The sequence below is a fragment of the Oncorhynchus keta genome, chromosome 29 (genome assembly GCF_023373465.1).
Source record: "Oncorhynchus keta strain PuntledgeMale-10-30-2019 chromosome 29, Oket_V2, whole genome shotgun sequence".
Classification (NCBI taxonomy): Eukaryota; Metazoa; Chordata; class Actinopteri; order Salmoniformes; family Salmonidae; genus Oncorhynchus; species Oncorhynchus keta.
Window position 1 is genome coordinate 4,164,910 of NC_068449.1, and position 20,000 is coordinate 4,184,909.

At 43.4% G+C, this 20,000-nt stretch overlaps 3 protein-coding genes across 4 annotated transcripts in view; 2 read left to right on the forward strand and 1 right to left on the reverse strand.

The window, feature by feature from the left end:
* Positions 1-7,934, forward strand: part of ephx2 (epoxide hydrolase 2, cytoplasmic) — a 38,345-nt gene extending 30,411 nt beyond the window's left edge. Inside the window, exons 16-19 of the mRNA XM_052485736.1 lie at positions 1,028-1,097; positions 1,190-1,270; positions 1,965-2,023; positions 5,550-7,934. Of these exons, the coding sequence (XP_052341696.1) occupies positions 1,028-1,097; positions 1,190-1,270; positions 1,965-2,023; positions 5,550-5,634 (295 nt within the window). The 3' untranslated portion in view covers positions 5,635-7,934. The remainder of the gene's footprint in view (positions 1-1,027; positions 1,098-1,189; positions 1,271-1,964; positions 2,024-5,549) is intronic.
* Positions 7,935-10,768: 2,834 nt separating this feature from the next.
* plaat1l (phospholipase A and acyltransferase 1-like) lies at positions 10,769-16,849 on the reverse strand. 2 transcript variants are annotated; one of them, XM_052485747.1, is made up of 5 exons: positions 16,743-16,849; positions 15,831-15,960; positions 15,421-15,509; positions 13,136-13,300; positions 10,769-12,703 (listed from the first exon to the last, which is right to left on the reverse strand). In XM_052485747.1, the coding sequence occupies exons 1-5, from the start codon at positions 16,749-16,751 to the stop codon at positions 12,638-12,640; spliced, it is 459 nt and encodes a 152-aa protein (XP_052341707.1). In that variant the 5' UTR covers positions 16,752-16,849; the 3' UTR covers positions 10,769-12,637. The 2 variants fall into 2 exon arrangements, with proteins under 2 accessions (XP_052341707.1, XP_052341706.1); XM_052485746.1 differs by lacking the exons at positions 15,831-15,960; positions 16,743-16,849 and having other exon boundaries at positions 13,222-13,300; positions 15,421-15,442.
* Positions 16,850-17,037: 188 nt separating this feature from the next.
* LOC127913541 (uncharacterized) overlaps positions 17,038-20,000 on the forward strand; it is a 4,647-nt gene continuing 1,684 nt past the window's right edge. Inside the window, exon 1 of the mRNA XM_052485771.1 lies at positions 17,038-20,000. This exon is cut by the window's right edge and continues 723 nt beyond it. Coding sequence (XP_052341731.1) covers positions 19,354-20,000 — 647 coding nt within the window. The 5' untranslated portion in view covers positions 17,038-19,353.

The following is a 20,000-nucleotide window of genomic DNA, read 5'->3' on the forward strand; positions in this document are numbered from 1 at the left end:
GAAGAAGGGGAGGAGGAGAGGAGGAAGAGGTGGAGGAGAAGGGGGGAGTTGGAAGAGGAGGAGAGGTCGAGGAGGAGGTAGAGGAGAAAGAGGAGAAGAAAAGGAGGAGGAGGAGAGGTGGAGAATAAGAGGGGAAGAGGAGGAGGTGGAAGAGGAGGGAGAGGTGGAGGAGAAGGAGGAGAGGAGGAGGATGTGAGGTGGAAGAGGAGGAGGAGAGGTAGAAGAGGAGGAGGAGAGGTGGAAGAGGAGGAGGAGAGGTGGAGGAGAAGGAGGAGAGGAGGAGGAGGAGAGGTGGAAGAGGAGGAGGTGGAGGGAGAGGTGGAGGAGGAGAGGTGGAAGAGGAGGAGAGGTGGAGGAGAAGGAGGAGGTGGAGAAGAAGAGGGGAAGAGGAGGAGAGGTGGAGGAGAAGGAGAGGTGGAGGAGAAGGAGAGGTGGAGGAGAGGTGGAGGAGGGTTAGGTGGAGGAGAAGGAAGAGAGGGGAGGAGAAGGAGGAGAGGGGGAGGAGGAGGTGGAAGAGGAGAGGTAGAGGAGGTAGAGGAGGAGAGGTGGAGGAGGAGAGGTGGAGGAGAAGGAGGAGGTGGAAGAGGAGAGGTGGAGGAGGAGAGGTAGAGGAGGTAGAGGAGGTAGAGGAGGTAGAGGAGGTGGAGGAGGTAGAGGAGGTGGAGGAGAGGTGGAGGAGGAGAGGTGGAGGAGGAGGAGGAGAGGTGGAGGAGAAGGAGGAGGTGGAGAAGAAGAGGGGAAGAGGAGGAGAGGTGGAGGAGAAGGAGAGGTGGAGGAGAAGGAGAGGTGGAGGAGAGGTGGAGGAGGGTTAGGTGGAGGAGAAGGAGGAGAGGTGGAGGAGAAGGAGAGGTGGAGGAGGAGGTGGAAGAGGAGAGGTAGAGGAGGTGGAGAGGTGGAAGAGGTGGAGAGGTGGAAGAAGAGGAGGTGGAAGAGGAGGTGGAAGAGGAGGAGAGGTGGAGGAGGAGGAGAGGTGGAGGAGAGTTGGAAGAGGAGGAGAAATGAGTGACAGTGTTGTGTGTTTTTCCAGAGGGCCGCTGAACTGGTACCGTAATGTTGTGAGCAACTGGAAATGGCTATGCTCCCGACCCAGAGCTAAGGTAGGGGGGTGCGTGTGTTACGTTGACACAGTTATACAGTATGTTGATAAATTGCACTTTTCCTGTGTGTGTGTCTGTGTGTCTCTCTGTAGCTCTTGATGCCAGCTCTCATGGTGACCGCGGGTAAAGATCCTGTTCTGCTGCCTGTCTTCTCCAGGGGAATGGAAAACATGGTGATAACACACACACACACACACAGACTGACACACACACACAGAAACACACAGACAGACTGAGGAGATCATAGGTTAGGAGATTATAGGTTAGGAGATTATATGTTAGGAGATCATAGGTTAGGAGATTATAGGTTAGGAGATCATAGGTTAGGAGATCATAGGTTAGGAGATCATAGGTTAGGAGATCATAGGTTAGGAGATTATAGGTTAGGAGATTATAGGTTAGGAGATTATAGGTTAGGAGATTATAGGTTAGGAGATCATAGGTTAGGAGATCATAGGTTAGGAGATCATAGGTTAGGAGATCATAGGTTAGGAGATCATAGGTTAGGAGATTATAGGTTAGGAGATTATAGGTTAGGAGATTATAGGTTAGGAGATTATAGGTTAGGAGATCATAAGTAAGGAGATCATAAGTAAGGAGATCATAAGTAAGGAGATCATCGCTGAATGGTTTTGCACCTGTTGTATCCAGTGAAGGCGAGAAATAAACTTTGATTTGACGCACGTATACTCACACACAGACAGACAGACAGACAGACAGACAGACAGACAGACAGACAGCCAGACAGACAGACAGACAGACAGACAGACACGCAGCACACACACATACACACAAGCACACACACATTGTAAGCAGACACGTTTGTGTGTGTTATATATGTCAATGTGTCAGGTCTGTGTGTTTCAGATCCCGAACCTCACCAGAGGACACATTGAGGAGTGTGGACACTGGACCCAGATGGAAAGGTGGGACACAATTTGTTTGCAAGTGTGTTTTGTCCTTGTCCCTTGCGTGTGTGTGTGAGAGTTCATAGTGTCAACCTTTTAACCATCTGTCCTTGTTGACCTCAGTAACCCCCCTCCCCACACACACACACACACACACACACAGACACTGTGTGCTGAACGATTAATAAACAACTAATTGATCGATGTCGGTTCAATTACTTGAGTTCTATTTTCAGAGCCTTCAGAAAGTATCCCCCTGGACTTATTCCACATTTTGTTGTGTTACAGCCTGAATTCAAAATGGATACAATATTTTTTTCTCACCCATCTACACACGATACACCATATATGACAAAGTAATGTTTTTCTCAGCCGTGGCTTCCGTCTGGCCACTCTCCCATAAACCCCAGATTGGTAAAGTGGTGTAGAGACTGTTGTCCTTCTGGCAGGTTCTCCCAGCTCAACCAAGGAACTCTGTAGTTCTGTCAGAGTGGTTGTTGGGTTCTTGGTCACCTCTGTGACCAAGGTCCTTCTTGCCCGGTTGCTCAGTTTGGTCAGACGGCCAGCTCTAGGGAGTCTGGGTAGTTACATATTTTTTTCACTTTCTCAATGATGGAGACCACTGTGCTCTTGGAAACTTTCAACACTCTAGAAATTGTTTTCTACCCTTCCTTGGTCCTATCCATGTAATATAATAATAAATAATATATGCCATTTAGCAGATGCTTTTATCCAAAGCGACTTACAGTCATGTGTGCATACATTCTACGTATGGGTGGTCCCAGGAATCGAACCCACTACCCTGGCGTTACAAGCACCATGCTCTACCAACTGTGCTACAGAAGGACCATGTACAGGACCATGTACAGTACCAGTCAAAAGTTTGGACACGCCTACTAATGCCAGAGTTTTTCCACGTTGTAGAATAATAGTGAAGACATAAAAACTATGAAATAACACATGGACTTATTAAAAAAAGTTATCTTTGAGATTCTTCAAAGTAGCCATGTCTTAAAGTAATGATGGACTGTCATTTCTCTTTGCTTGCCGTAATATGACCATAAATAGGGCTATCTTCTGTATACCACTCCTACCTTGTCACAACCAAACTGATTGGCTCAAACGCATTAAGAAAGAAAGACATTCCACAAATTAACTTTTAAACAAGTGTGGTGGAATTATTGTAATCAAAAGGAGAGACTTTAGATTTCTTCAAAACAATCAAACTGTATTATTTAATTACTGCGGTAATGGAACTGGTCGGTCATCACCCCTGGAGATGATCACTGAGAACTCAACCAGCTGGTCGGTAATCACCCCTGGAGGTGATCACTGAGAACTCAACCAGCTGATCGGTCATCACCCCTGGAGGTGATCACTGAGAACTCAACCAGCTGGTCGGTCATCACCCCTGGAGGTGATCACTGAGAACTCAACCAGCTGGTCGGTAATCACCCCTGGAGGTGATCGCTGAGAACTCAACCAGCTGGTCGGTCATCACCCCTGGAGGTGATCGCTGAGAACTCAACCAGCTGGTCGGTCATCACCCCTGGAGGTGATCGCTGAGAACTCAACCAGCTGGTCGGTAATCACCCCTGGAGGTGATCACTGAGAACTCAACCAGCTGGTTTGGGCCACAGCATTTTATATCAAAATCCATCCTCCTTCAGTTTACATAACACACAACAGATGTATGGAATGGATCACAAGGTTAGGATTAGTATAAAATATACTTATAGATCACAGCAGACAGTATCTGCTGTAAAAACAGTTTTCATTGTGTAGAGACCAGTGTCTGCCCCCCCCCCAACCCCAAACTGGAGCCATGTCTCCCTAGTACCGTATAGAACAGAAACACTAACTCATGCTCTGGAATGCGGAGATTAAATGTGGAATCCCCAAAGACCTCGTAAATCTCCCATCAGGGGCCCACTTTCAGTTCACACAGACACAATAGAGAGTTATAATATATAATATTCTGTTGCATAACACAACCATTTGATGCAATGATAGTATTATAACGTAGGCTTGTAATTTCCACCATACAAAGCACACCTGTCAATTGAAATGCAATCCAGGTGACTACCTCATGAAGCTGGTTGAGAGAATGCCAAGAGTATGCAAAGCTGTCAAGGCAGAGGGTGGCTACTTTTGGTTACTTCATGATTTCATGTGTTATTTTATTGTTTTGATGTCTTCAGTATTATTCTACAATGTAGAAAATATTACAAATAAAGAAATACCCTTGATTGAGTAGGTGTGTCCAAACGTTTGACTGGTACTGTATGTAAATTAGATATTTCTGTATTTCATTATCAGTAAATCTGAAGGATTTTCTAAAAACATGTCATCACTTTGTGATTATGAGCTACTGTCTGATGGGTGATACATTTTTTCTCTCCATTTAATCAACTTTGAATACAGATGGTAACTTTACAAGTAAAGCTGTGGGGCTAAAGCTTTTTAAACATTTGTTTGTTGTAGTGAAAGAAGTGTAAACGTGGTTGAGGTATGTAACAGACCAGGACCAGAGCTACAGTCGTCAGGCTGTAACTCAACGAATTGTGGAATAAGTCAAGGGGTATGAGTACTGTATGCGTTGTCTACTTTGAAGAACTAGTCAAAATGATTTTGTCAGACAGCTAGCTACTAGCATAGCTCAATATGATTACTCATAGACTCACTGACATTAGATGGGTCGCTGGCTGCTACTGCCTGAGAAGATATGAGATGACTTTGTTCAAGAATTGAAAAAATTATTAAGTAATCAAATAAAAACGAAGTTATGTAATAATATATACAAATATATACCGGGGTGTCTGCCTATCATTGTGTTTACTTGATAACTACCTACACAAATAGCTAGCTAGAACAAAGTGTTAATAAGATAAATTCATTAAAAAGATTAAAAGCAATACAAATAAGTTCTCCAGTAGGCATTAAAGTATGTAATGTGAATAAATTATGTTTAATAAAAGTGATAGGCAGTAATGGTCATTCACTAACATTATGTGTTGTTATAGCAACCCAGTGTCAGGATGAAGGCAGGTGATGACTGAGGGAAGCTCTAAAATTTTAAAAAGAATATCTCAAATACTTTAAAATCATTAAATTATTTCATAATGCATTAATTCATGTTTTTTCATGTCTGTGATTATTTTTATAACCAAAATTGAACCGACCTCAAAAAGCACTAACACACACACTCACACACACACACACAGTCTTGTACAACTAACCTTGTGGAGACACACAATTCAGTCCCATTCAAAATCCTATTTTCCCTAAACATTAACCCTAACCCTTACTCTAAGCCTAAACCTAACCTGAAAACCTGGCCTAATTTTTTATTTCAAAAATATATTTTTGTGGAAAAACGGTGGTGTATTGGCAAACATATTTGTGTATATTGGCAGATAGATTAGGCATACCTTGGGTATTTATTGTGTGTGTGTGTGTGTGTGTGTGTGTGTGTGTGTGTGTGTGTGTGTGTGTGTGTGTGTGTGTGTGTGTGTGTGTGTGTGTGTGTGTGTCTTTTTTTCAGGCCATCTGAGCTGAACACCATTCTGATCTCATGGCTGAAGGACACTCACAGCAACATGGGGGTTGCCGTGACACCCAAGCTGTGATCAGTTACCATGACTGGCCACTCCTCTGAGCCTGGTTCCTCTCTAGGTTTCTTCCTTGGTTCTTGCAGGTTGACGTTTATTGGGATGAGTCTAGTCCTGGAGGCAGAACTGAGCCATTTGCACGAGATGGGCCAGCTGCAAAGTCAAAATTGGCTATATAAAAATATATATATACTGAACAAAAATATAAACGTGACATCTAACCATTTCAAAGAGTTATAGTTCAAATAAGGAAATCAGTCAATTTAAATACATTTATTAGGCCCTAATGTATGGATTTCACATGACTGGGCGGGGTCGTAGGCCCACCCACTTGGCAGCCAGTCCCACCCACTGGGGAGCCAGGCCCAGCCAATCAGAATGAGTTTTTCCCCCACAAAAGGGCTTTATTACAGACAGAAATACTCCTCATTTTCATCAGCTGTCCAGGGGTGGCTTGTCTCGGACGATCCCACAGATGAAGAAGCCGGATGTGGAGGTCCTGGGCTGGCGTGGTTACACGTGGTCTGCGGTCGTGAGGCCTGCTGTCCTGACAAATTCTCTACAACGATGTTGGAGGCGGCTTATGGTAGAGAAATGAACATTCAATTATCTGGCTACAGCTCTGGTGGACATTCCTATAGTTTGCATGTTAATCACTCAACATTTGAGACATCTGTGGCATAGTTTTGTGACAAAACTGCACATTTTAGAGTGGCTTTTTATTGTCCCCAGCACAAGGTGCACCTGTGTAATGATCGTACTGTTTAATCCGCTTTTTGATATGCCACACCTGTCAGGTGGATGGATTATCTTGGCAAAGGAGAATTGCTGACTAATAGGGATGAAAACAAATTTGTGGACAAAATTTAAGAGAAATGTGCTTTTTTTTGCGTGTAGGGAACATTTCTGAGATCTTTTATTTAAGCTCATGAAACATGGGACCAACACTTCATTCAACATTTTTGTTCAGTATATAATTGAACGTTGGGCATAAGGTTAACAGTGTGCTTAAGGTTAGGTTCTATAACATTGTGACTGTGCCAGCTAGTGACCACCCTGCAGAGCTGCCTCCGGAACACGAGTCATCCCAATAAATGCTAACTTTCCTTCTTGAGAGGTTTTTCAACTATGCTTCTGCCTCAACATTGCTTGCTCTCTGTTAGCCTGGGCATCTGCAAAGCACTTGGTGACAACTGCTGATGTAAAAAGGGCTTTATAAATTACATTTGATTGATTGATTGACAATTTATTCCCCTTTAAAGTGTACTACTTTTGAAAATTCACTTTCTAGTGCACTAGGGAATAGGCTGAGCATTCATGATGATTGATTATTGATACAGACAACGCTTGACTCTTCTGAAGAGATACACCCACAGTGGGCAAAAAGGCTGAAAACCACAACACTTTTAGCACGAGGTCTCAAAACTTCCCCTTTAAATGAGACATTTCATGAGAAAGTGCCAATTTAATATAGGCAGATAAAAACAGTGTATCCCTCGAGAACACAGAACTAAAGTATTGCGTAATTGGTCAGCTGCTCAGTTAAGTTCTGGGTCCATACATGTTAGGAGAAGATATGAAGAGATGCTAGAACCGGATCTAGGAGCTCCACCCTCTCTCTTTTGAAGTTAAGGACAAATGCCCCCCCCCCCCTTTTTACAAAATTCAAAAGATACTAAAACCCTTCGAAATCGTGATTTGTCTAAATAACCAGTGATGAAAAAACTTAAACACTGGCTCTATTTCTGGTTGTTAGCTATCGGGGGCCCTAAGTATAAAAACAGATCAATGGTAGCATTTATGTTGACAGAGTCTGTCCACCAGTGATGATGCAACAATCAATGTATCCAGTCTATTTGATATGTTGTGGCTACTTTGTGGACTGCCTGTCTTGAGTTTATTTTATCCACAAGGGCAGGGATATAATTAACCAATAAGGACCGAGGAGGTGTGGGATACGGCCAATATACCACGGCTACGGGTTGTTATTGGGCACGATGCAACACGGAGTGCCTGGATACAGCCCTTTAGACGTGGTATATTGGCCATATACCACAAACCCCCAAGGGGCCTTATTACTATTATAAACTGGTTACCAATGTAATTAGAGCAGTAAAAATACATTTTTTGTCCTAACCTGTGGTATACGGTCTGATATACCACGGCTGTCGGACAATCAGCATTCATGCCTCGAACCACCCAGTTTATATTAGTTATTATTAGCTTGTCTTCTACCATAACTTAACTATTAATATGCCTACTAGCTAACAACTATAATGTCATTATTATTCAACAATTATAATTTGAGGTGTTCTGTAGACGGTGTGTTCTCCTGTTGATTGAAAGCCCTATTTTAATGGTATTTTTCCTACTATTAAACTGGCTGTGAGAAAGGTCGAGGGCTGGGTGAGACGGGAGGAGATTAGTGGGTGATGATTTGAACAGCGTCACACTAGTTCTGTAACCCAGCGACACTCACCCACTCTCTGTCACTGAGGTCTATCTCTCTTTCTGTTTATCTATCTCTCTGTCACTGAGGTCTATCTCTCTGTCACTGAGGTCTATCTCTCTTTCACTGAGGTCTATCTCTCTGTCACTGAGGTCTATCTCTCTGTCACTGAGGTCTATCTCTCTGTCACTGAGGTCTATCTCTCTTTCTGTTTATCTATCTCTCTGTCACTGAGGTCTATCTCTCTGTCACTGAGGTCTATCTCTGTCACTGAGGTATATCTCTCTTTCTGTTTATCTATCTCTGTCACTGAGGTCTATCTCTCTGTCGCTGAGGTCTATCTCTCTGTCACTGAGGTCTATCTCTCTGTCACTGAGGTCTATCTCTCTGTCACTGAGGTCTATCTCTCTGTCACTGAGGTCTATCTCTCTGTCACTGAGGTCTATCTCTCTTTCTGTTTATCTATCTCTCTGTCACTGAGGTCTATCTCTCTGTCACTGAGGTCTATCTCTCTGTCACTGAGGTCTATCTCTCTGTCACTGAGGTCTATCTCTCTTTCTGTTTATCTATCTCTCTGTCACTGAGGTCTATCTCTCTTTCTGTTTATCTCTCTCTCTGTCACTGAGGTCTATCTCTCTTTCTGTTTATCTCTCTTTCTCTAGCTACTATCTATCTCTATATCTCTCTCTTTCTGTTTATCTATCTCTCTTTCTCTAGCTACGATCTATCTATTTCTGTTTCTCTCTCTCTTTCTCTAGCTACTATATCTCTTTCTGTGTATCTATCTATCTATCTTTCTCTAGCTACTATCTATCTCTTTCTCTAGCTACTATCTATCTCTTTCTGTTTTATCTCTTCCTCTAGCTACTATCTCTCTTTCTGTTTTATCTCTTCCTCTAGCTACTATCTATCTCTTTCTGTTTATCTATCTCTCTGTCACTGAGGTCTATCTCTCTTTCTGTTTATCTCTCTCTCTGTCACTGAGGTCTATCTCTCTTTCTGTTTATCTCTCTTTCTCTAGCTACTATCTATCTCTATATCTCTCTCTTTCTGTTTATCTATCTCTCTTTCTCTAGCTACTATCTATCTCTCTCTTTCTCTAGCTACTATCTATCTATTTCTGTTTCTCTCTCTCTTTCTCTAGCTACTATATCTCTTTCTGTGTATCTATCTATCTCTCTTTCTCTAGCTACTATCTATCTCTTTCTCTAGCCACTATCTATCTCTTTCTGTTTATCTATCTCTCTGTCACTGAGGTCTATCTCTCTGTCACTGAGGTCTATCTCTCTGTCTCTGAGGTCTATCTCTCTTTTTGTTTATCTATCTCTGTCACTGAGGTCTATCTCTCTGTCACTGAGGTCTATCTCTCTGTCACTGAGGTCTATCTCTCTGTCACTGAGGTCTATCTCTCTGTCACTGAGGTCTATCTCTCTGTCACTGAGGTCTATCTCTCTGTCACTGAGGTCTATCTCTCTTTCTGTTTATCTATCTCTCTGTCTGTTTATCTATCTCTCTTTCTCTAGCTACTATCTATCTCTCTTTCTCTAGCTACTATCTATCTATTTCTGTGTATCTATCTATCTCTCTTTCTCTAGCTACTATCTATCTCTTTCTCTAGCTACTATATCTCTTTCTGTGTATCTATCTATCTCTCTTTCTCTAGCTACTATCTATCTCTTTCTCTAGCCACTATCTATCTCTTTCTGTTTTATCTCTTCCTCTAGCTACTATCTATCTCTTTCTCTAGCTACTATCTATCTCTTTCTGTTTATCTATCTCTCTCTGTCTTTCTCTAGCTCTTTCTGTTGATCTCTTTCTCTCTCTCAGCCACAGAGCATGACCCCGCCCCTAACCTGACATTATAAGGACAGACCAACTGATTAGCATATTCCTATGTACACCATTAGCATATTCCTATGTACACCATTAATATATCCCTATGTACATCATTAGCATATTCCTATGTACACCATTAATATATTCCTAGTCCACAGACTAGACTGTGTATGTTTAGCAAAGTATCTCTACCACACACAGTCCCTCTCTTCTGTCTGCGTGTGTTTTAGACTCAGCATTTAAATAGAACCCCCACTCTCTGTCAGGTCACTCTCTGTCTTCAAGACTGAGCAGCTGTGGGTGTGACAGGTTACTCTCTTGTTAGGTCACTCTCTTGTTAGGTCACTCTCTGTCAGGTTACTCTCTTGTTAGGTCACCTGACACAAACCAGTAGGCGATGGTGTTAGGACTTATTGATGACTGTGGATCAATACCACCAATGTTTCTGGGACCACTGATGCACAGAAAGAAGGGACCGCGTGATCCAACAACTTTTTATGTTTATGCTTCAGGAAATGCTATTGCAGATGAATTTTCCAGGTTTCCTCCACGATGCTATACACACATTCATAATAGCACACATATTAACATAAGGAAAGAAGGACGTTGAGGATGCAATGATATTTGTTAAATAAATGCTTTCCTTTATTGTGCCACGTCGTTTCATTCCCCAGAACACAAACACAACAGATTCATACTTTCTCCATTATTTCATTCGACCACATCACAATAACAACAATAACAACAAAAACAATCCCTTAAACTGAAGACGTAAAACCAATACTCAACCCCTGCCTCTTTCTCTCCTTCTCGCTCCTTTCTTTCTCTCTTGTTCTCTCTCTTTCTCTGACACACAGACACAGAGGAAACAGGGAAATGATTTTACTTTATTTAAATCTAATTTTATTAGTCACATGCGCCGAATACAACAGGTGTAGATCTTACAGTGAAATGCTTACTTACAAGCCCTCAACCAACAATGCCGTTTTATATAATCTAGATAATGTTCAACCTGAAAGTAAAAAATAAAATGGAAGATAACATGACCAGATATCAGCAGACTGGGCTGGAGTTATATACTACACTGGAGTTATATACTACACTGGAGTTATATACTACACTGGAGTTATACACTACACTGGAGTTATTATACATTACACTGGAGTTATATACTACACTGGAGTTATACACTACACTGGAGTTATATACTACACTGGAGTTATTATACACTACACTGGAGTTATACACTACACTGGAGTTATTATACATTACACTGGAGTTATATACTACACTGGAGTTATACACTACACTGGAGTTATTATACACTACACTGGAGTTATTATATACTACACTGGAGTTATATACTACACTGGAGTTATACACTACACTGGAGTTATATACTACACTGGAGTTATACACTACACTGGAGTTATTATACACTACACTGGAGTTATACACTACACTGGAGTAGTTATACACTACACTGAAGTTATACACTACACTGGAGTTATACACTACACTGGAGTTATATACTACACTGGAGTTATTATACACTACACTGGAGTTATTATACACTACTCTGGAGTTATTATACACTACACTGGAGTTATATACTACACTGGAGTTATTATACACTACACTGGAGTTATTATACACTACTCTGGAGTTATTATACACTACACTGGAGTTATATACTACACTGGAGTTATTATACACTACACTGGAGTTATATACGACACTGGAGTTATACACTACACTGGAGTTATTATACACTACACTGGAGTTATACACTACTCTGGGGTTATATACTACACTGGAGTTATTATACACTACACTGGCGTTATACACTACACTGGAGTTATTATACACTACACTGGAGTTATACACTACTCTGGGGTTATATACTACACTGGAGTTATTATACACTACACTGGCGTTATACACTACACTGGAGTTATACACTACACTGGAGTTATTATACTCTACACTGGAGTTATTATACTCTACACTGGTGTTATTATACACTACACTGGTGTTATACACTACACTGGAGTTATACACTACACTGGATTTATACACTACACTTGAGTTATATACTACACTGGAGTTATACACTACACTGGAGGTATTATACACTACACTGGAGTTATTATACACTACACTGGAGTTATACACTACACTGGAGTTATTATACACTACACTGGAGTTATATACTACACTGGATTTATACACTACACTGGAGTTATATACTACACTGGAGTTATACACTACACTGGAGTTATATACTACACTGGAGTTATACACTACACTGGAGTTATACACTACACTTGAGTTATATACTACACTGGAGTTATACACTACACTGGAGGTATTATACACTACACTGGAGTTATTATACAGTACACTGGAGTTATACACTACACTGGAGTTATTATACACTACACTGGAGTTATACACTACACTGGAGTTATTATACACTACACTGGAGTTATATACTACACTGGAGTTATACACTACACTGGAGTTGTACACTACACTGGAGTTAAATACTATTTTAACTATACATTCAAATCTGCTATGATTCTCCTTGTTCCTCATTAGCAGGAATCCTTAGGCTGATCCACACCATCCTCACCGCAGTGGAGCAAAACATAGCGTAAGTTGGCCAGAGGGGGGAGAAGGGGGGCGTCAGACTGTAGGCAAAGTTCTAGAACACAGCCGCTGTTGTAGTCATTGTTACAACTTCCTCTTCTTAAACAGCTCCTTCCAGGTGGGCAGGATCTGGATGTAGACCTTCTCAATCTGTAACCAATCACAACACACCTTTTCAATCTACAACCAATCACAACAGACCTTTTCAATCTGTAACCAATCACAACAAGCCATTTCAATCTACAACCAATCACTACAGGCCTTTTCAATCTGTAACCAATCACAACATACCTTTTCAATCTACAACCAATCACAACAAACCTTTTCAATCTACAACCAATCACAACAGACCTTTTCAATCTACAACCAATCACAACAGACCATTTCAATCTACAACCAATCACTACAGGCCTTTTCAATCTGTAACCAATCACAACATACCTTTTCAATCTACAACCAATCACAACAAACCTTTTCAATCTACAACCAATCACAACAGACCTTTTTGATCTACAACCAACCACACCAGACATTGTTGCACATCGTACCACCATCAAAGACTCTCACCACCCCTACCCTTACCTGTGTAGACTTCTTGAGTCCATATCTGAAGAGCGTGGCCTGGTGTTCAGAGTTGTGGAACAAGATGTCGAAGGTGATATCCTTACCCATCATATCGTCTATAGCAGGCTTCACCACAGAGTAGAAGTCCCTGGGAGGATGGATCTCATCCAGCATGTTCCTCACCTACAGTACACATGGTAAGAGGAGCTATGACCTCACATACACATGGTTGAAGGAGCTATGACCTCACATACACATGGTTGAAGGAGCTATGACCTCACATACACATGGTTGAAGGAGCTATGACCTCACATACACATGGTTGAAGGAGCTATGACCTCACATACACATGGTTGAAGGAGCTATGACCTCACATACACATTGGCTATGACCTCACATACACATTGGTTAGAGGAGCTATGACCTCACATACACATTGGCTATGACCTCACCTACACATGGTAAGAGGAGCTATGACCTCACATACACATGGGCTATGACCTCACCTACACATGGTTAGAAGAGCTATGACCTCACATACACATTGGCTATGACCTCACATACACATTGGACCTCACATACAGGTTGAAGCTATGACCTCACATACACATTGGCTATGACCTCACCTAGAATAATTAAAGAGCATTTACACATTTTTTGACCTCAATACACATTTATTTAACATGGTAAGAGGAGCTATGACCTCACAACAATGGGCTATCACCTACACATGGTTACTTCACATTATTTTCAATGACTATGACCTCACATACACATGGCTAGGAACAGAAGAGCTGGGCTATGACCTTAACATACCTGTTAAGAGGAGCAGACCTCACATACAGACTAGAATAATAAACATTTAGCTCGGGGGCTTGAACATTTAACTAGGCAACACTCTAACCACAAATTCTTACCCAATGACGGCCTCTAACCACTAGGCCACCCTGCCGTTCTGGGGCAGAACCACAGACTTGTACACCCTGGGGCTTGAACATACAGCCCAACACTCTAACCACTAGGCCACCCTGCCGCCTCTACACTCTAACCACTAGGCCACCCTGCCGCCTCTACACTCTAACCACTAGGCCACCCTGCCGCCTCTACACTCTAACCACTAGGCCACCCTGCCGCCTCTACACTCTAACCACTAGGCCACCCTGCCGCCTCTACACTCTAACCACTAGGCCACCCTGCCTCCTCTACACTCTAACCACTAGGCCACCCTGCCACCTCTACACTCTAACCACTAGGCCACCCTGCCGCCTCTACACTCTAACCACTAGGCCACCCTGCCGCCTCTACACTCTAACCACTAGGCCACCCTGCCGCCTCTACACTCTAACCACTAGGCCACCCTGCCGCCTCTACACTCTAACCACTAGGCCACCCTGCCGCCTCTACACTCTAACCACTAGGCCACCCTGCCGCCTCTACACTCTAACCACTAGGCCACCCTGCCGCCTCTACACTCTAACCACTAGGCCACCCTGCCGCCTCTACACTCTAACCACTAGGCCACCCTGCCGCCTCTACACTCTAACCACTAGGCCACCCTGCCGCCTCTACACTCTAACCACTAGGCCACCCTGCCGCCTCTACACTCTAACCACTAGGCCACCCTGCCGCCTCTACACTCTAACCACTAGGCCACCCTGCCGCCTCTACACTCTAACCACTAGGCCACCCTGCCGCCTCTACACTCTAACCACTAGGCCACCCTGCCGCCTCTACACTCTAACCACTAGGCCACCCTGCCGCCTCTACACTCTAACCACTAGGCCACCCTGCCGCCTCTACACTCTAACCACTAGGCCACCCTGCCGCCTCTACACTCTAACCACTAGGCCACCCTGCCGCCTCTACACTCTAACCACTAGGCCACCCTGCCGCCTCTACACTCTAACCACTAGGCCACCCTGCCGCCTCTACACTCTAACCACTAGGCCACCCTGCCGCCTCTACACTCTAACCACTAGGCCACCCTGCCGCCTCTACACTCTAACCACTAGGCCACCCTGCCGCCTCTACACTCTAACCACTAGGCCACCCTGCCGCCTCTACACTCTAACCACTAGGCCACCCTGCCGCCTCTACACTCTAACCACTAGGCCACCCTGCCGCCTCTACACTCTAACCACTAGGCCACCCTGCCGCCTCTACACTCTAACCACTAGGCCACCCTGCCGCCTCTACACTCTAACCACTAGGCCACCCTGCCGCCTCTACACTCTAACCACTAGGCCACCCTGCCGCCTCTACACTCTAACCACTAGGCCACGCTGCCGTCCTGAGTGTGTTACCTTGTATCTCTGTCCCACCACCTCCACCGGGTCCAGTTTGACCTCTGACTTCAGGGCTCGACCAAAAAGCAGGAGCTTCGTCTCCGAGTCTACACACACACACACACAGTCAGTCAGTACAGCATAGTGTGTGTGTGTGTGTGTGTGGACGTGTTTACCTATACTTGTGGGGACCAGAAGTCCCGACTAGAATAGTAAAGTAACAAAAATGTGACCAACTGGGGACATTTTGTAAATCCCCCACAAGGTCAAATGCTATTTCTCGGGGGGGGTTAGAGTTAGGGGTTAGGGGAAAATAGGAATTTTAATTGGACTGAATTGTGTGTCCACACAAGGTGAGCTGTACAAGACTGTGTGTGTGTGTGTGTGTGTGTGTGTGTGTGTGTGTGTGTGTGTGTGTATAGACAGACCTCTGCAGGTGAGATGTGCTACGTAGGGCACTCCATCTCTCTCTCCGTAGTAAATTCCGAAATGGGAGAAGTATTTATTCCGAGGAAACTCCAGGATGTCTCCTGGGAACGGCTTTGGATGAGAACTCCCCTACAAGGCAGAGAGAAAGACTGAGACACAGTCTCACTCACTGTCTCAGTCACTCACTCACACATTCACACACTCGATCACTCACTCACTCACTCACACATTCACACTCACACACTCGATCACTCACTCACTCACTCACTCACTCACTCACACACACACACACACACACAACCCAACCCCAAACTCAGAACCAACCAACCAACCCCCCACTACAGTTGTTGTGTTGTTAGTAAATGTTAGCTGCTAGTGCTACAGATCGGTATTTCCTCTAAACTGAAGTCATTACAGAATCAGTCTAACATTCATGATAAAAAAAACTATAGAATGTCAGATCACATAACAAACCCAACACAATAACAGTATACCATCTAATCATAAGATACGATGAAGAGACCTACAAGGTATAGTAATGTTCTGAAGTATCCTACCAGGTACAGTAATGATATGAAGTGTCCTACCAGGTACAGAAATGATCTGAAGTATCCTACCAGGTATAACAATGATATGATGAAGTATCCTACCAGGTATATAAATGATCTGAAGTATCCTACCAGGTATAGTAATGATCTGAAGTATCCTACCAGGTATAACAATGATATGATGAAGTATCCTACCAGGTATATAAATGATCTGAAGTATCCTACCAGTTATAGTAATGATATGAAGTATCCTACCAGGTATAGTAATGATATGAAGTACCCTACCAGGTACAGAAATGATCTGAAGTATCCTACCAGGTACAGGAATGATCTGACTATAATAACAGAAAAGTAGCATCGTACCAGGCCCATGGTGTTAGCTGTGTTGGTTCTTCTGTGTGCGTTGAAAATCAGGTCACACACAGACAAAAGAGCATGTGGAGATGATCTGAGAGATTATCTCAGTCATGTTTTGCATAAGGGACCCTGACAATATGAGCCCCCCGCATTAAATCTATTCTTCTTCATCAGGAAACACCTGTTGACACACACCCTAAACTAGACCAAAATAACACACATTGAATCATGTGGTAACCAAAAAAATGTGTTAAATAAATCCAAATATATTTTATATTTGAGATTCTTCAAAGAAGCCACCATTTGCCTTGATGACAGCTTTGCACACTCTTGGCATTCTCTCAACCAGCTTCATGAGGTAGTCACCTGGAATGCATTTCCATAAACAGGTCTGCCTTGTTAAAAGGTCATTTGTGGAATTTCTTTCCTTCTTAATGTGTTTGAGACAATTAGTAGCATACAGAAGATAGCCCTATTTGGTAAAAGTCCAAGTCCATATTATGGCAAGAACAGCTCAAATAAGCAAAGAGAAACGACAGTCCATCATTACTTTAAGAGACGAAGGTCAGAAAATATGTAACATTTCAAGAAAGTTCCTTCAAGTGGAGTCGCAAAAACCATCAAGTGCTGAAACTGAGGACCGCCACAGGAAGGGAAGATCCAGAGTTACCTCAGCTGCAGAGGAGAAGTTCATTAGAGTTAACTGGCTCTCATGAGGACCGCCACAGGAAGGGAAGATCCAGAGTTACCTCAGCTGCAGAGGAGAAGTTCATTAGAGTTAACTGGCTCTCATGAGGACCGCCACAGGAAGGGAAGATCCAGAGTTACCTCTGCTGCAGAGGAGAAGTTCATTAGAGTTAACTGGCTCTCATGAGGACCACCACAGGAAGGGAAGATCCAGAGTTACCTCTGCTGCAGAGGAGAAGTTCATTAGAGTTAACTGGCTCTCATGAGGACCACCACAGGAAGGGAAGATCCAGAGTTACCTCTGCTGCAGAGGAGAAGTTCATTAGAGTTAACTGGCTCTCATGAGGACCACCACAGGAAGGGAAGATCCAGAGTTACCTCTGCTGCAGAGGAGAAGTTCATTAGAGTTAACTGGCTCTCATGAGGACCACCACAGGAAGGGAAGACCCAGAGTTACCTCTGCTGCAGAGGAGAAGTTCATTAGAGTTAACTGGCTCTCATGAGGACCGCCACAGGAAGGGAAGATCCAGAGTTACCTCAGCTGCAGAGGAGAAGTTCATTAGAGTTAACTGGCTCTCATGAGGACCACCACAGGAAAGGAAGACCCAGAGTTACCTCTGCTGCAGAGGAGAAGTTCATGAGCGTTACCAGACTCTGCTTCAGAGTTCGAGTAACAGACACATCTCAACATCAACTGTTCAGAGGAGACCGTGTGAATCAGGCCTCCATGGTCGAATTGCTGCAAAAGAAACCACTACTAAAAGGACACCAATTAGAAGAAGAGACTTGCTTGTGCCAAAGAACACGAGCAATGGACATTAGACCGTTGGAAATCTGTCCAAATTTGAGATTTTTGGTTCCAACCACCGTGTCTTTGTGAGACGCAGAGTAGGCGAACAGATGTCTGCATGTGAGGTTCCCACCGTGAAGCATGGAGGAGGTGTGATGGTGCTCTGCTGGTGACACTGTTAGTGATTTATTTAGAATTTAAGGCACATTTAACCAGCATGGCTACCACAGCCTTCTGCAGTGATACGCCGTCCCATCTGGTTTGAGCTTAGTGGGACTATCATTTGTTTTTCAACAGGACAATGACCCAACACACCTCCAGGCTGTGTAAGGGCTATTTTTCCAAGGAGAATGATGGAGTGCTGCATCAGATGACCTGGCCTCCACAATCCCCCCGACCTCAAACAAATTGAGATGGTTTGGGATGAGTTGGACCGCAGAGTGAAGGAAAAGCAGCCAACAAGTGCTCAGTATATGTGGGAAGCTGGTTGAGAGAATGCCAAGAGTGTGCGAAGCTGTCATCAAGGCAAAGGGTGACTAATTAAATATATTCAGATTTTGTTTTACACTTTTGTTTTTACTGAATGATTCCATATGTGTTATTTCATAGTTTTGATGTCTTCACTATGATTCCACAATGTAGAAAATAGTAAAAAATACATAAAAACCCTTGAATGTCCTAACTTTTGACTGGTACTGTATATATATATAATATATATATATATCCACCATCGTCTAAATAGATATATACAGTCAGGTCCATAAATATTTGGACATTGACCAAGTTATTATTATTTTGGCTGTCTACAACAGCATATTGGAGTTGAAATGTGAGTTTAAAGTGCAGACTTTTAGCTTTAATTTGAGGGGATTTACATCCAAATCGGGTGAACGATGTAGAAATTACAGCACTTTTTATATGTGGCCCTCCCCCCTTTCTAAGGGATCAAAAGTAATTGGACAATTGGTTGCTCAGGTGTTCCGTGGCCAGGTGTGTGTTTGTACCTCGTTAGTTAATTTGGTAAGGAGATAAAAGGTCTTGAGTTGATTTCAAGTGTGGCATTTTTGCATTTGGAATCTGTTACTGTTAACCCTCAATGTGTCCAAAGAGCTGTCACTGCCAGTGAAGCAAACCCTCAATATGAAGTCCAAAGAGCTGTCACTGCCAGTGAAGCAAACCCTCAATATGAAGTCCAAAGAGCTGTCACTGCCAGTGAAGCAAACCCTCAATATGAAGTCCAGAGAGCTGTCACTGCCAGTGAAGCAAACCCTCAATATGAAGTCCAGAGAGCTGTCACTGCCAGTGAAACAAACCCTCAATATGAAGTCCAAAGAGCTGTCACTGCCAGTGAAGCAAACCCTCAATATGAAGTCCAAAGAGCTGTCACTGCCAGTGAAGCAAACCCTCAATATGAAGTCCAGAGAGCTGTCACTGCCAGTGAAACAAACCCTCAATATGAAGTCCAGAGAGCTGTCACTGCCAGTGAAGCAAACCCTCAATATGAAGTCCAAAGAGCTGTCACTGCCAGTGAAGCAAACCCTCAATATGAAGTCCAGAGAGCTGTCACTGCCAGTGAAGCAAACCCTCAATATGAAGTCCAGAGAGCTGTCACTGCCAGTGAAACAAACCCTCAATATGAAGTCCAAAGAGCTGTCACTGCCAGTGAAGCAAACCCTCAATATGAAGTCCAGAGAGCTGTCACTGCCAGTGAAGCAAACCCTCAATATGAAGTCCAGAGAGCTGTCACTGCCAGTGAAACAAACCCTCAATATGAAGTCCAGAGAGCT

Bases quoted from the DNA above. Each gene is read 5' to 3' on its own strand.
- plaat1l (XM_052485746.1), bottom strand. From the start codon at position 12,499: ATGAGGAACAAGGAGAATCATAGCAGATTTGAATGTATAGTTAAAATA.